The sequence below is a fragment of the Ailuropoda melanoleuca genome, chromosome 3, assembly GCF_002007445.2.
Source record: "Ailuropoda melanoleuca isolate Jingjing chromosome 3, ASM200744v2, whole genome shotgun sequence".
Lineage (NCBI taxonomy): Eukaryota > Metazoa > Chordata > Mammalia > Carnivora > Ursidae > Ailuropoda > Ailuropoda melanoleuca.
Window position 1 is genome coordinate 29,382,316 of NC_048220.1, and position 13,882 is coordinate 29,396,197.

The window sequence follows — 13,882 nt, forward strand, 5'->3', positions numbered from 1 at the left end:
TGGGCTCTGCGGTGGACGGGTGGCATCGGTCCTAGGATGCGAGGGTCATTTCCTTCCGGGCGAGGGTCAAATCCTCGGGAATCCGAGACATCTCGTCCAGCCAGCTGCCCCAGATGGGGCGCAGGCCGTTGTCACCAGTCTAGGAGACTTCGGAGAACAGTCTCGCCGTCCCACTCGGGTGCAGAAAGCCAGCTTCCCCGGGCCCGCTGGGAAGATTCCTTACTATCCACTGGACCGAAGCATTTGAGGGCAGGAGCCGCGCCAAGCATGCGGGATAGACCAATGGAGAGCGCTTTGTTCTGACTGCCTGTCCTCCCCACCCGGACCCAGACTCGGCGCCGCACACTCCCCCGGGGGGGTTGAGGGGGGCGGCGCAGTCACGCGCGCCCCACACTTGCGCTCACAAGCGCGCAAGGCTCTCGCTCTCCGCCCCGCACACCTGCGCTCCGCCCCCTGGTCCCGGGCTGGCGACTGGCGAAGGCATTTGGGAACCTAGGGCTGCTGCGGCGGCGCCCCCCACCCCCATCTCCTTCCCCTTCCCACGGCCGGAGTTGCCCCGAGCCAGCTGCCGCTCCCAACCAGCCCGCATCCCTCTTCATCCTTCCCTCCCCCCGCCTGCCGCGGCACCGGTATTTGCAGCCGGAGCCCGGAGCCGGTGAGGCGGCGAAGGGGGGAGGGGGAGGAAGCAAGGGATGAGCGCCGGGAGGGCGTCGGGGGCCCTGAGCCGGACTAGGACGTCCCTGGAGCCGGAACCCGAGCCGGAGCCGGAACCAGAACCAAACCACCGGTACCGAGTGGGCCAGGCGGTCAGGATGGGAGGAACCGAAAGGGGTGGCGTTGTGCGGGCATACAGGCAGGGGAGGGGGTTGCAGAGGCCTGGCTCAGGCCGGCGCGGAGGAGGTGCGGACGCTGACTCAGGCGCGGTTCTTGCGCCGGCCGCCTGAGAATTCCGTCCCATCTCGCTCTGCAGTGTCCTTGGGAGGGACGGAAGCGCAGGACAAGCTGGAAAGGGGAACGCTCTGGGCGTCGGGGAAGCAGGATCAGGGTCGTGGAAGAGGGCTTGCGCAGCCGCCGTCTGGCACCCCTGCCCCGGACCAGCACCCCTGGCACGGACAGCTCCTTGGTTGGGTAGGGGGGTGGGGCCGGACCTCCGAGGCTCCTCGGTTTCGGGTCTTCAGGACCGAATTCCTATCCCTCCCCCAGTCCCTAGCTGCAGCCCCCTAACCCCAGGAGGCGCCCTGGCCCGCGCTCGCCCCCCAGGGCCTCATGTCGGAACCACAGCCTGACCTGGAGCCGCCCCAACATGGGCTATACATGCTCTTCCTGCTTGTGCTGGTCTTCTTCCTCATGGGCCTCGTAGGCTTCATGATCTGCCACGTGCTCAAGAAGAAGGGCTACCGCTGCCGCACGTCGAGGGGCTCGGAGCCTGATGATGCCCAGCTCCAGCCCCGTGAGTGAGGATCCTAGAACCTGCCTCAGTCACCTTTCTCCCATACCCTTCACCCCACACCTCATTCTGCCTTCCTGGCCAAGAGACCCAGGCCAAATCCTGATCAAGCCTTCAGGAGGTTTAATGATGCTTTCTTGAGTCAGCAAGTGGGATGACACCACCCTGAAAGCAAGACTAGGAAAGGCAGCATGGGTGGGAAGGGCTTGGGCTCCCACTGACTTTCCCATCTTTTCTGCCCTGGCCCCTAAATGCTAACATCCAGCATGATGGCAAATAGACAAGGGGATAGGTCTTGAGCAGTAAGCCACAGAAGCCACCAGGTAATGTCCACCCAAAGCTGACTCATTTCCTGCTTCCTTGCCAACCTCTCATCCTTCAGCTGAGGACGATGACATGAATGAGGACACAGTAGAGAGGATTGTTCGCTGCATCATCCAAAATGAAGGTGGGTGTAGACTGGCCCTTTGCTCTCCCACCCTGACCATCCTGCCCCTGCTCAACTTTCTCTTGCCCTGACCTCCACCTCCACTGACTCCCTCTTTTCCTTCTCCCCTCAGCCAATGCTGAGGCCTTGAAGGAGATGCTGGGGGACAGTGAAGGAGAAGGGACAGTGCAGCTGTCCAGGTGAGCTGGAAACAAGGGCCAGCATGACTTAGCTTGCCTTGGAGAGTACCCTCTCCTCCAGCACAATTCTTTCCCAATGTCCGCGCATGTCGGGGGTGGGGGTGGGGAGGCAAAGCTGGCCAGCCTATATGAAGAAAGAAGTTTTGTGGAAATCTGAGTCCTTCAAACCATACTTCCTGTCTGGATGTCATCAAGCCTGACATTTATCCCTTGTGCCATTCCTTTGGGTTAAACACTGCCCTCTTTTTAGCAAACAACCCTGGGAAAGAGAACACATGACAACTAAAATCTTAATATTGTGTTTATTAGATAAATACAAGAGTGCTGGGGTCTGGGGAAAGTGAAGCATAGGGGGGTTTAAGAAGCTGAAAGAATGGAAGCAAATGGAAAAGGAAAGGAAATAGTAATGTCACTCCTGCTCCCTTCTTCCCTTTTGTCCAGCGTGGATGCTACCTCCAGCCTGCAAGATGGAGCCCCTTCCCATCATCACACAGTGCATCTGGGCTCTGCAGCCCCTTGCATCCACTGCAGCCGCAACAAGAGGCCCCCACTTGTCCGTCAGGGACGCTCCAAGGAAGGAAAAAGCCGCCCCCGGCCTGGAGAGACCACCGTGTTCTCTGTGGGCAGGTGGGGATAGAAAGCCCCAGAGAAAGGGAGTTTGAGGTGGGAGCCCCAGTTATCAGGTGCCTGACTCCAAAGGTGGGCCCCAGCTCTGTTCTCCTAGACTGTGAGCTACAGCAGAAATGAGGCTGTACAATGTGCCCCACAATCTGGGGAGGTCTCCAGGCCAGAGGGAAGTGGCCATGAAACCCAGGATGTCCCTGGTTGGGGGGAAGCCTAGGAGTCTCTGAGTTGTGGTCCTAAGCCCCAGTGTTCCCTCCCTTCCCAGGTTCCGAGTGACACACATTGAGAAGCGTTATGGGCTACATGAGCATCGTGATGGCTCTCCCACGGACAGGAGCTGGGGGTCTGGTGGAGGGCAGGACACAGGGGGTAGTCAGGGGTCTGGGGGAGGGCAGCCCAGGGCAGGGATACCTGCCATTGAGAGTGTGCCCCCTGAGAGGCCACAGCCCCTGGGCCTCGCCAGTCCCCCAGTGCAGAACGGAGGACTCAGGGATGGCAGCCTAGTCCCTTGTGCACTTGAAGGGAACCCTAGAGCCTCTGCAGAGCCAATGCTAGGGGCTGGAGGGAAGGGCCCAAGCCCAGGACTGGCCAGTCGAGAGGCAATTGGACAGCCAAGCAAACTGGACACCTCAGATCACCAGGTATGAAGACATAAGCAGGGCTATGGTGGGCTCAGCTCTTATTGCCTCCTACCCTGGGGACGGGGGAGGTGATACTGATATGACCCACATCCTGTTCTCCATTGTTGACCACTTCTCTCTCACAGGTGTCCCCACCACGGGGAGCAGGGGGTGTGTGAGGTGAGTCTGCCTGGGCCCCAAAGCAGATAATCTCATCTTCCCACCCCCTACTTATACCACCTAAGCCCATTAGCTTGCTGTACTCCCAGGGATGGCCTTTACTACGAATTCTTTGGTTTAGTGGTGGGGAATGGGCATGTGCTCCAGGAGACAGGGAAGGTCCTGCAGCCCCTGGGGAAAAGCTGAGACACATCCTGAATAGGAAGCAACACTGTTACCCTTCCTCTCCTCCAAGCCTCCTTCTTCACTGTGCTGATGGACAACCAGCTGGCAGGGCCAGGGGGTGGGTGGGCATGAAGGCCCTCCTCTCCATTGGACAGCACTACCCCCCAGCTGAGGAACCAGCTCTACTTCCATCTGGAGTTGCATGGTCTCAGGCTGGGGGACCTCGGGAGAAGTCTCCCCACCCCCATCCCTTAGTCTCTTTCATTTTCCCTGCCTACCAACAGGCTGTCTGACCCCTTCCCCATCACCTCGCTCCATTTGCTAGAGCGTGGCAGCTGGGAGCAGGCCCCTGCCCTTGGTGGCCCCTAAAGCAATAGCACCTTAGGCCCCCTGCCCTCTTGGCAAAAGAGGCCCAGGCCCTGGCTTGGGCTTAGTGCCCTTTATTCACTGTCAATAAATCCGCTCAGACCATTACAGCTGTTTTTGCATACTGGCTCCAGCTCCTTTTGACAGGCCTGCCCCTATCCCAGCCCCCAATCCCAGTGGCCATGGGTCACAGACCCATTGGGGTGGGTCACAGAGCCAGGGTGGAGACACAGATGGGCTGGAGCCACTCAAGACTTTGGAAGATGGGTTCCAGCCCCAGAGATATCAGAATATTTCACCATCCTAGAGACGGGGTGGTGGCAGAAGAAAGAGGGGTAGTTTCAGCCCTAGAGATAGCAGAAGTATGATAGGGGGAAAGGAGTGAGTTCCAACCCCAGAAATGGGGAGAGGGAAAGCTTCTACCCCTGGAGGTGAGAGTGGAAATGGGGGAGACTCCAGCTTTTGGCTGTGTGACTCCAGATCATTGAGGGGGTGGTCTCTGACATCATGGGAACAGGGACAGCAGCATCACTGGGGGACAGCAGTCCCCCTGGCTTCAGGTGAGAGGATCTGGGTGGCCAGGATCCGGGGCTTTAGCCGGCGGGGGAGGCGGTGGACGCGTCTGTAGAGAACACAGAGTCAGTGCTCCAGAACCCTCCCTTGGGGCTATCCCTGTCCATTCCTGCAGCCCTGCAGACAAACAGCACAAGGTGGAATGACACACTCTCTTCCAAGGGAGGGACACTTACCGGCCTGAGTCGAGGAACCATCACGTCTAGGGGTCCAGGGCAGTCCAGATCTTGGTCTGCAAACAAGGACCACAAGTCAGTCTTCAGGTTCTTTTTGTCCATTGCTGCATCTCCCACACTTAGGACAATGGAACTCTATAAATATTTGGTGAATTAACAAATAGTCCCTAATCTTAGAACCATAAAATCCATCAATCCATCCATCTTCAACACTTACCTGGCACCTGCTGAGAGGGGGAGATGGGATTCACAGCATCCCCACTCCCAATGGCTGTCAGGAACCCAATAGTGAAAAGCCAACAAACACAACGAATGACTGAGTGCTAAATCATTCAAAGTGAACTATAGGTACTGGAGCAGAGGGTGCAGAAAATGCTCACAGGGACCTCTGGGATCAGAGAGGGAAGCTCTGTGAAGAAAGTGGAAGTACCAGAAGGTTTGAGAAAAGGTGGGCATTCCAAGAAGGAAAATGATGACACAAACCAAGGTGTTTGCAGGATTCAGGAACGTTAAAGGCAGAGGATGCATAGTGGGAAAAGCTGGCTAATTTGTAAAATAATCTTCATGAGAAAACAGCTACTGTGGGCATTCGTACTATGTGCCAGGCACAACGCTAGGCCCATCTTTCTAACACTCACAACAACTCAGTGAGGTAGGGATCTTTCTCCTCACTCTGTAAAGGCCCAGGCAGGTTAAACATCCCACCCCAAACCACACCTTGGGAAGTCACAGGCAAAGTCTCAACAATGCACTTGCCTCCCCTCCAAAGCCCAAGATCTTCTCACCATGCTTCCATGAGCCTGATGGAGGAGGTTCCTGAGGGCAGGCAGAGGAGCCGAGGGCAACCTTTCTCCTTCCTGTCTCTTCCCCTCCCAGGGCCCCCAACGCCCTCTACTCACCCACAGGCAGCACAGGTGCAGGCGCTCCATCCAAGGCAGAGGTGGGCACAGGAGGTGAGAAGCTAGGAGGAGAAGGGGATGGCAGCATCTGGGAATGAGGGGCACACGGAGTTATTCCTGGCACATGGGAAGGTCTCACCACCTTTTCCTCTCATCTTGTCTTCAATTCCTATCCTATCACTCCTTAATTTGGAGAGTGGCCAGATGCTTATATCCAGGTGGGGGCTTTAGCTGATATGTACTGACACTATGTCCCAGACATTCTGTTAGCACTTCACATACACTCATTAATTCATTCCTCACCACCATCCCAAGAGGTAGGGATTTTTATGATTTCTTGTAGAGGTGAAACTCAGGTTAAGCCATCTACAGAAAAGCATGGAGCCTGTTAGTGGTAGAGTCCCAACTAGAACCCAGCTCTCTTTACTCCCTCTCCTAGGCTCTTCCTGCTGTAATGGTAGGTACCATATATTAAAGGACCTCCTGTGGGTCACTGTGCTCTACCTCCATATCTCCAGTCATGATAGTTGGGCTGCTGAAGTAGGTATTATTACCCCCGTTTTACATGCGAAAAAATAAGCACAGAGGTTATATCACGGCTCAAGGCAATGCAATACAAATCTAAACTCAGAGCCATCTAGCACTAAAGTAGGACCACCAAACTCTTATGAAGACTGCCTGAGTTTCCCTCTTCTCTGCCCAGCGAAAGGAGATTGGGATGTCCAAGCCATAATAGGAGGTAAACCAGGAGAAGGAAGGGGACATTAAGATGAATATGGAGCCTCACTGGAGTGGGAGGCTCAACCCAGAGATGCCTGGGGACCCAGGGAGAAGGAAGCCTCACCTGTTCAGGGTCTGAGAGTTCAGAGGGTCCTGGGGGGCCAAGCAGCTCCTCTACTAGCAGGGAGGGGAAAACCCCCACATGGCCCCCAAATTCTCCCCTCCAGAAGCCATCATCCACTCCATCCTGGGCCCGGGGCAGCAGGCGGATAAGTGCCCCCTCGGGGAAGCTCAGCTCCTCTGCACTCTGTCCTGTGTAGCTGTATAGGGCACGGGCCAGGAAGGCTGCAGAAGCCCAGGAGAGATGGTGAGGGGAGTTGACGGGCAATAGTGCCCCGGGACCATGACACTCAGGGCCACAATCACTCAAGGTCCCCTGACCCAGAATTTCCCATTCGTACCTGTGGGCTCTGCCCCTGAGGGATTGTCGCTGTCGTGGCCACTCTCAGGGAAGGAGAGGTCCAGAAAGTTGAGATACCGCTCAGGGACAAAGCCTACCTCGCCGTGCTGGTTTCGAGCCTGTTCACCCAGCAATGTGAACAAATAGCAGACTTGCCTCAGCAGCCCGTGGCCCTAGCCCTCCTCCTTGGGCTTCTAGCTTTGTCTGGCTGGGTTCTTGCAAACCACAGAGAAGTCCTTCCCACTGCCACGCCCCCTGCCCACCACCAAGGTCAGAATCTAAGGTCCGTACCCACCTTGACCCATTCATCAGCATCTCCCTCTTCTATGACCTCCAGCCACTCGCCCTCTGTGATGGTCAGCTCATCCTCATGCCCTGCCTGGGCCCCACAAGGAAGGATTCAGGACATGGCTGTCTCCCATCCCCACTTCTCGGAGGTTCCCATCCCCATGCCCACCTGATACCTGATAGCTGAACACCACATGCGCAGGGCAGGGAAGGGGTCTAGTTGCCAAGGCTGTGGGGGCAGGCTCCTCAAAGAGCTCCCCTGTCTCCTCACATTCCTCAAAGTCAGAGAGCTCAGCATCCTCAGCCTGGAGGGGGCAGAGAACAGACATCATTGGGGGGCCCACTCTCAAGTACCCATTTTATCTCCCACTCCTCCATTCTACCCTTAAAGAACACCAATAGATCACTCCCCAAGATGGCACCACCCATCTGTCCACCATGTATCACAAGTAAAATCAAATCACCACAGAGCAGGGTAACACCAACAACAGTCCCAGAACTACAGTACTCAGTGCCTACTATGTGCCAGGTACAACGCTAAATATCTTATGTATAGCACCTCATTTACTCTTCACCATAACCCAATAATATTTTGCCTAACTATACCACCTTATTTTACGTATTTTTAAAACGTTTGTAAAAGATTTTACTTAATTGAGAGACAGAGCACATGCATGCACGTGTGCATGCGCCGGGGAGGCAGGGCAGAGGGAGAAGGAGAGCCAAGCAGACTCCGCACTGAGCATGGAGCCTGATGTGGGGCTCAATCTCACAACCCTGAGATCATGACCTGAGAGAAAATCAAGAGTCAGATGCTGACTGACTGAACCACCCAGGCGCCCCCACCTCATTTTACTTACGAGGAAACTGAGGCTCAGAAAGGTTAAGTCACTTTCCAAGATCACACAGCTAGTAGTTAAGTGGAGAGGCTGGCACTTGAACCACTTAGAATCCATACTTAGAACCTTAGTTCCTAACCGCCATCATATACTCATGATAAAAGTTCATTGAGAACACTCTGTGCTACAAACTATGCAAAAAATTACACTTATATCATTCCAGCCTCACAACAACCTCTGACTTCGGTACTGTTGGGATCCCCATTTTATAGGGTCTGCCCTCCTCTCGGGAGACCTACCCTTTACCCTCCTGGGTGTAGAGGGCTAGGGAGCAAAGGGCACTCACCGTGGGAGAAAGGTCCCTCTGGGACAGCCGGGCCTCGCTGAGCCGTCGCTCCTGCTCCACCTCATCCTGGGCCTGGGTCATGGCTGGCTTCAGCCAGCGCTGCACATCTAGGCCCGCTCCTTGTAGCAGGGCCAGCCGGGCAGCCCCCTTCACCTGGCTCACCTGGCATGGGGAAGACAGCTCAAGGCAATGGATGGGCCTGCCTTTGGGCAGTGAGTGGAGCCACCCCAAATATGTCCACCTTCTACCTCCTGCCTCCCTGTTCCCCACCATGCAGATAGAGAGGAGGAGGGTGTAGCATGAGAAGGTGGGATCTCAGGGGTGCCAGGCACAGGGCTATGCCTCACCTGTGCCCGCCGGATGCTCTCCCTCACTTCCTGCAGCCGCTGTTCTATACCTGGAGCCCCCCGCTCTGCAGCCTGCTGTCGCCTCTGCTCCAGCCGCTGCAGCACCTGGTTGGAAAGGCAGAGAACAGGGATGGGTAGAAATACTGTGCGGGACAACTTACTGTGGGCCTGGTACTGTGCTATTTGCTTCCCATGCATTATGTCATTTCATCTTCTTCATGCAGTGGGTATATTATTAGCCCCACTTTAATGATAAGGAAACTGAAGTCCAGAGAGGTTAAGTCACTTCCTTACTCAGGGTTACATAACAAGGAAACAACAGAGCAGGACCTGAACCCAGGTGGTCTAGCTCCAAAAGCTGTGCTCTTAATTACTGTGCCACACTATTGGCTTAAAATACCTTTCCTTCCCCTCTTGCCTGAAGCCCTATGATACCCCTCACTGACTCCAGGGTCCTCATCTCTCAGCTCTTCCCACCTACCCACAACACCTGCACCCCCCCCCTCACCCGATGCCCATGGTTCTGGATCTTGTAGTCTCGGGCAGCTCGGCTTGTCCAGCGTTGAACCTCTTTCTCCAGGGTACGGTCCCCCGCCATGCCTCCTGCGTCCCCCTCCAGCTCCAAGGCACACACCTGAATGAACAATGTACACAGATGCTGAGAGGAGGACCTGATGTTGCTCCCTCTCTACAGTCCCTTCCTTTTTTCTTCTCTCTGTCCTAACCTCCAGGGACAGGGACAAAGAGGTGAGGGCACAGGTGGTGCACTCCCGTGGACACAGAGACACAGAGAGTCCCAAAACGGGATCTGGGTTGAGGGACAGAGGGAGAAGGAAGAGGATAGTGCAATGAAGGGCCAGAAAGGTGGAATACAATTTCTTTGTGACCTGGTGGAAGGGAGGTGAACTAGAGTTCTGAAACCCCTTCTCCACAGTTTAACAGTCACTAACCAGGACAAAGATGATGAGGGAGGAAGCCTAAACCACGGTCCCCTTTACATTTCGTTTGGTTCCAATGAACAGAGAAGTCTCACCTGATCAGTCCCTGCAGGCTGAAACTCCTGAGGTGGTGTGGGGGAAAACACTCCAGGCTCCTGAAGAAAGAGCTTCAGATCCTGCTCCCAGCTTACCTGGGGGTTGGAAAAGGTCAAAGTAGTCACTCACTGGTTACCACTCCAAGCCTGTGCCCAGCCCCTCTCGGGAGAAGGACAGGTGAGAATAAAAGGGGCAGATATGCAGTGGGGGACCTGTACTGAGAGAGCAGGGTGAACGGGATCTCCGGGCAGCTCTTACAGGGCACAGCCCTCACCTGGGAGGTTACCTGCCCTCCACGGCGGGCATGCTCCAGGGCCGTCTCTGCAGCTTCCAGCTCAGTGCGGCTTAGCAAGGTCAGGGGGTCCCTCAAGTGTTCCAACAACTCGCTGACCAGGGCCTGAAGAGAACCCCAAGATAACGACACCACCCTTCCCCCAGCATCTCCTGCAAAGGAGGCTCTCTGCCCAGGTTTAGATGGGTGATGGGCTTGAGGAATTGGAAAGAGAGAAGGAATGAGACATTTTACTGCTTCTAATAATAGGCCCTCATGTATGCATAGACCTTCACAGTTTAAAAAGCATTCTCACATCCATTCTCTCCCCTGAGCCCCATTAGTCTTATAAAGTAGGCAGAGCAGAAGTTGTCCCTAATGAGGCAACTAGCTGTTCAGAGGGGCTAAGTGTCCTGCAAAATGTCATGCAGCCAGATAGAAGCAGAACCCAAACCAGAACCAAAGGATGGAACTTCTACCCACTCAAAGCAGGCTAGGTCCCTAGCACCACCCAGCCTGACGGTGGTAGGAAGCGAGGAGAGGCCTCCGCTGAGAGGCAGAGGTATCTGGGCTGGGACTGGCCTTGAGCAGGGCTGGCAATTCCTCCTGGTAGTAGTGGTCAAGGTGGGCATTGGTGGCCACCAAGTTGAGCAGGTACTCATTGCGAGCTGCTCTCAGCTGCTGGGAGTACTGGGCTGACTGGGCAGACAGCTAGGAGGAGAAAACAGGTGTCAACAGGGAGCCCTGGGCCCATGGGGTCCTTCCAAGGCCAATCCAGATCCAAAATGGAGTCTCACATTACTTAGTGCTTACTATGTGCCTGGCGCTATACTAAAAATTTTGCACTCTCAACAACTCCAGGTTAAAATGCTCTAGTGGTATCTATGTCCATTTAGAATAAAATCCCCACTGCTCCTTACTGTGGCTTGCCAGGTGCAACAAGCGCTGGCCCCTGCAACCTCTCTGACCTCTTTTCACAGTGCCTGTCCCCTTGCTCACAGTGCTCCAGCCACACGGGCCTTCTTTCAGTTCCTCGAGCCCACAAAGCTATTCCCACCTCAAAGCCTCTGCACTCACCATTTCCTCTCCCTGGAATGTTCTCCCCCTAGATCTTTCCATGGCTGGCTCCTTCTTGACATTCAGGGCATGTGTTCAGACAGCCTTTCTCTCTAAATTATACCCTGTTACACTTTACCATCGCACCTTGTTTTGTTTTCACTTGATCTGATTATTTGTTTCTTTACTTACTATCTGTCTGCCCCTCACCAAACTATGAACACAGGAATCCACAGACTATGCAGAGTAAAGGAATAAAATAGAAATGCACTATTTCCACGTTACAGATGGGGAACACGAGACTCAGAGAGATCAAGTTAACCAAGGTCACACACTGAGGATGTAGGAAGCCTGATTCATCCCAGTCTCTCAGGTTTATGCCCCTGAGTTCCAAACCACTAGACTATTCTGCCCATCTCTTTTCTGCCTCCACTCATGTCCACATCCCCCCAAACCTTGGTGCTGAGTTTCTGGAGACTGGTCCGAGTGTGGAAGAGCCCGTGGTCACTTCGGTTCAGTCTGTGCAGGCAAGGGAGAGGAGTTGAGGTTAGGCCCAGCTGTGGTGCCTTGGCTCCCTTCCCCCAGCCCCGCTTCCCATCTCCCCATGACCCCACCTAGCCTGGACATCAGCCGCCTTCTCCTGTGCCAAGGCCCACACACGTTCCCGCTGTCCATAGAACTTCCGACTTCGGCTCAGCTCCCGGATAGACTGCAGCACCTCAGCTTGTGCCCTCTGGAGGTTTTCTGCTCCCTAAGGGCACGGACACACAGAGTCCTGACCCAGACCACTTCCAACCCCAAGCCAGCCCTTCCTTCATCCCATCCACGGAGCCATACCTTCCTAAGCACCTGCTCCTTGGCACTCCGCCCTGTGCCCCCTGCCAGGTCACGGTATCGGTCAGACGCCTGGAGCCGGGCTTGGCCCCCAGCCACAGTGGCATCCAGCAGGCAGCGCCAGGCACCAAACACCATCCTGCCTCTCCCCAGAAAAGGTCTGTATTGAGGAGGAGAGCACTCCAAAGCTTCATGAGACCCCCCGCCCCACCAAACCCAACACGGTAGGAGACAGAGTGCTTTCCCATCCCCCCTGTCTGGGAGTCTATGAATCGATCAGCGCATTAGCTCAGCCACAAGGATCACTCATGCCCTCCGCCCGCACCCACAGTGTCCTTGCTGGGTCAGCTCCTCTCCAGCTGCTGTGTCAGCTCTACCTGCAGCTCACATGCCCTCTCCCCTCACTGGCCCTTCATTCCCATAGGTTCCTGGGGTTGAGCTCCTCATCCCTTCTAGGTCCTCTGAACTGCCCCCACCTGCTGTCCATCTCCCCACTCCGGTGTCCTTCCCTCTTCAGGAATGGCCCAGCCAGTTTCTGGAGTGCCTGGTGGGAAAGCCATCGCAGACTCAGTTACCTTTCAAAGATTCTCACCAACTGGGAGAATATGAAATCAGAGTGTAATAATGCCATTCACCAGATAGCTATTATGTGCCACTCACATGCATTAATCTATTCCATCCTTACAACAATCCTACATGAAGGTATGATCATTATTCCATTCTACAGAGAAAGAAACTGAGGCCAAGAAAGGCTAAGCACCTTGTCCAAGGTCACATAGCCAACAAGTAGCACAAGAGATCTGACACCAGTCTGCCTAACTCTAGGCCACTGTTCTGGACCAGAAGAGGAGTATGTGCAGAGAGGCAATGCTATGTGTAAAAGAGGCTACAACAAAAGGTTAAGCCCAGAAAAAAGAGTCCCATACCTGTCCATATTCCCGTTCAATGGCCGCCCTCTGCTTGCTGTAGGACCTATGAAGATTAGAGGGGCAGGGTGGTGTCACTGTTTGGTCCTGTTCACCCACCCTCAATCCTCTCCTCAGCCTGGGCAGAAAGAAGAGGGGAGCCAGGCCTGAAGTATGAGTACACCAGGATGGAATGACACTGAAGAGAGAGTCCTTGAGATCACCTCAGGCAACCGCAACCCAGAACAACCTCACCTCATTGTTCAAAGCCTCAGCAGGATCCTCCCCACCCCTGGAGAACCATCTCTGGGCTTGGAGGTGAGGACCAATGGGGGCCTGGCTCCATTCCAGTCTTCCAACAGGTCTGGAAGAAGGAGGGGAGTTTCTGCCCCCGAGCTTGATTGTGGGGTGGAGGGAGTGATGTGGAGTCAAGGAGTTCGAGAGAGGGTCCCTGTGTATTTCTGTGTGTTGGGTTAGGAGGAAGGATAAGTCCTATCAGGTATCTGGAGAGGTAGGCCGACAGTGAAGGCCGGGAATGGGCAGGTGGGAAAACTCTTCACCCCCTGCTTTCCCCTCCCCGGTCCGGCTCCGACCGACCACGTCTGTTCGAGGAGAGGCGAGGCGCGCAACGGCGAAGGTGGGGGTATGTGGAGGGGATCAGAAACTACCTGATGTCCTCCAGCAGATCCGCCTCCCTCTGCTGCCGGGTCTGAAGGATGCTCAGCTGCTCCAGGAAACGAAGCTTCACCTCCTGGGCCGGCTTCACCTGTAGGGTAAGAAAAGGTTGAAGACCCCTGGCGCAGGGACCTGAAAAACACTCCGCGCAGGGAGCAGTGAGGGGGCGGGACCGGGGAGGGACTGGGGTGTTTCCTGGGTTACTTCAGGGTTAGGCCCTGAACCCTTACAACTCCTCGTTCCTCCCTGCGGGTCCGGTACCCCCCTCAACTCCCACCATTCCCCCAGCCCACCAGGAGTCCCCATTCCCAGGCCAAGCTCACTTTTCGGGGCGGCGGCTGCATCTCCGCTCCGGCGAAGGGAAGCGATTCGACTCCGGAACTCGAGGAAACCCCGCCCACGCCAAAGCCCCGCCCCGGACCTGGCCCAG

The 13,882-nt window shown here is 55.4% G+C and overlaps 2 protein-coding genes across 8 annotated transcripts; one reads left to right on the forward strand and one right to left on the reverse strand.

Annotated features, from left to right (window-relative positions):
* Nucleotide 1: 1 nt before the first annotated feature.
* RELL2 (RELT like 2) lies at nucleotides 2-4,139 on the forward strand. Of its 3 annotated transcripts, XM_019795383.2 has the most exons (8): nucleotides 3-787; nucleotides 971-1,450; nucleotides 1,830-1,895; nucleotides 2,008-2,074; nucleotides 2,516-2,701; nucleotides 2,964-3,339; nucleotides 3,465-3,498; nucleotides 3,734-4,139. In XM_019795383.2, exons 2-7 carry the CDS (start codon nucleotides 1,267-1,269, stop codon nucleotides 3,495-3,497), a joined length of 912 nt encoding a protein of 303 aa, XP_019650942.1. In that variant the 5' UTR covers nucleotides 3-787; nucleotides 971-1,266; the 3' UTR covers nucleotide 3,498; nucleotides 3,734-4,139. The 3 variants fall into 3 exon arrangements, with proteins under 3 accessions (XP_034512068.1, XP_019650942.1, XP_034512069.1); XM_034656177.1 differs by having other exon boundaries at nucleotides 2-787; nucleotides 1,204-1,450; nucleotides 3,465-4,139; XM_034656178.1 differs by having other exon boundaries at nucleotides 7-787; nucleotides 1,361-1,450; nucleotides 3,465-4,139.
* FCHSD1 (FCH and double SH3 domains 1) lies at nucleotides 2,360-13,882 on the reverse strand. 5 transcript variants are annotated; one of them, XM_034656176.1, is made up of 20 exons: nucleotides 13,776-13,882; nucleotides 13,446-13,543; nucleotides 12,799-12,844; nucleotides 12,349-12,416; nucleotides 11,876-12,032; nucleotides 11,653-11,789; nucleotides 11,494-11,557; nucleotides 10,565-10,693; nucleotides 9,998-10,108; nucleotides 9,711-9,806; nucleotides 9,186-9,311; nucleotides 8,678-8,782; nucleotides 8,331-8,492; nucleotides 7,322-7,450; nucleotides 7,153-7,236; nucleotides 6,859-6,976; nucleotides 6,522-6,742; nucleotides 5,678-5,765; nucleotides 4,779-4,834; nucleotides 2,360-4,651 (listed from the first exon to the last, which is right to left on the reverse strand). In XM_034656176.1, exons 1-20 carry the CDS (start codon nucleotides 13,794-13,796, stop codon nucleotides 4,586-4,588), a joined length of 2,082 nt encoding a protein of 693 aa, XP_034512067.1. In that variant the 5' UTR covers nucleotides 13,797-13,882; the 3' UTR covers nucleotides 2,360-4,585. The 5 variants fall into 5 exon arrangements, with proteins under 5 accessions (XP_034512067.1, XP_034512066.1, XP_011218150.1 ...); XM_034656175.1 differs by having other exon boundaries at nucleotides 9,986-10,108; XM_011219848.3 differs by having other exon boundaries at nucleotides 9,986-10,108; nucleotides 11,876-12,011; nucleotides 13,776-13,881.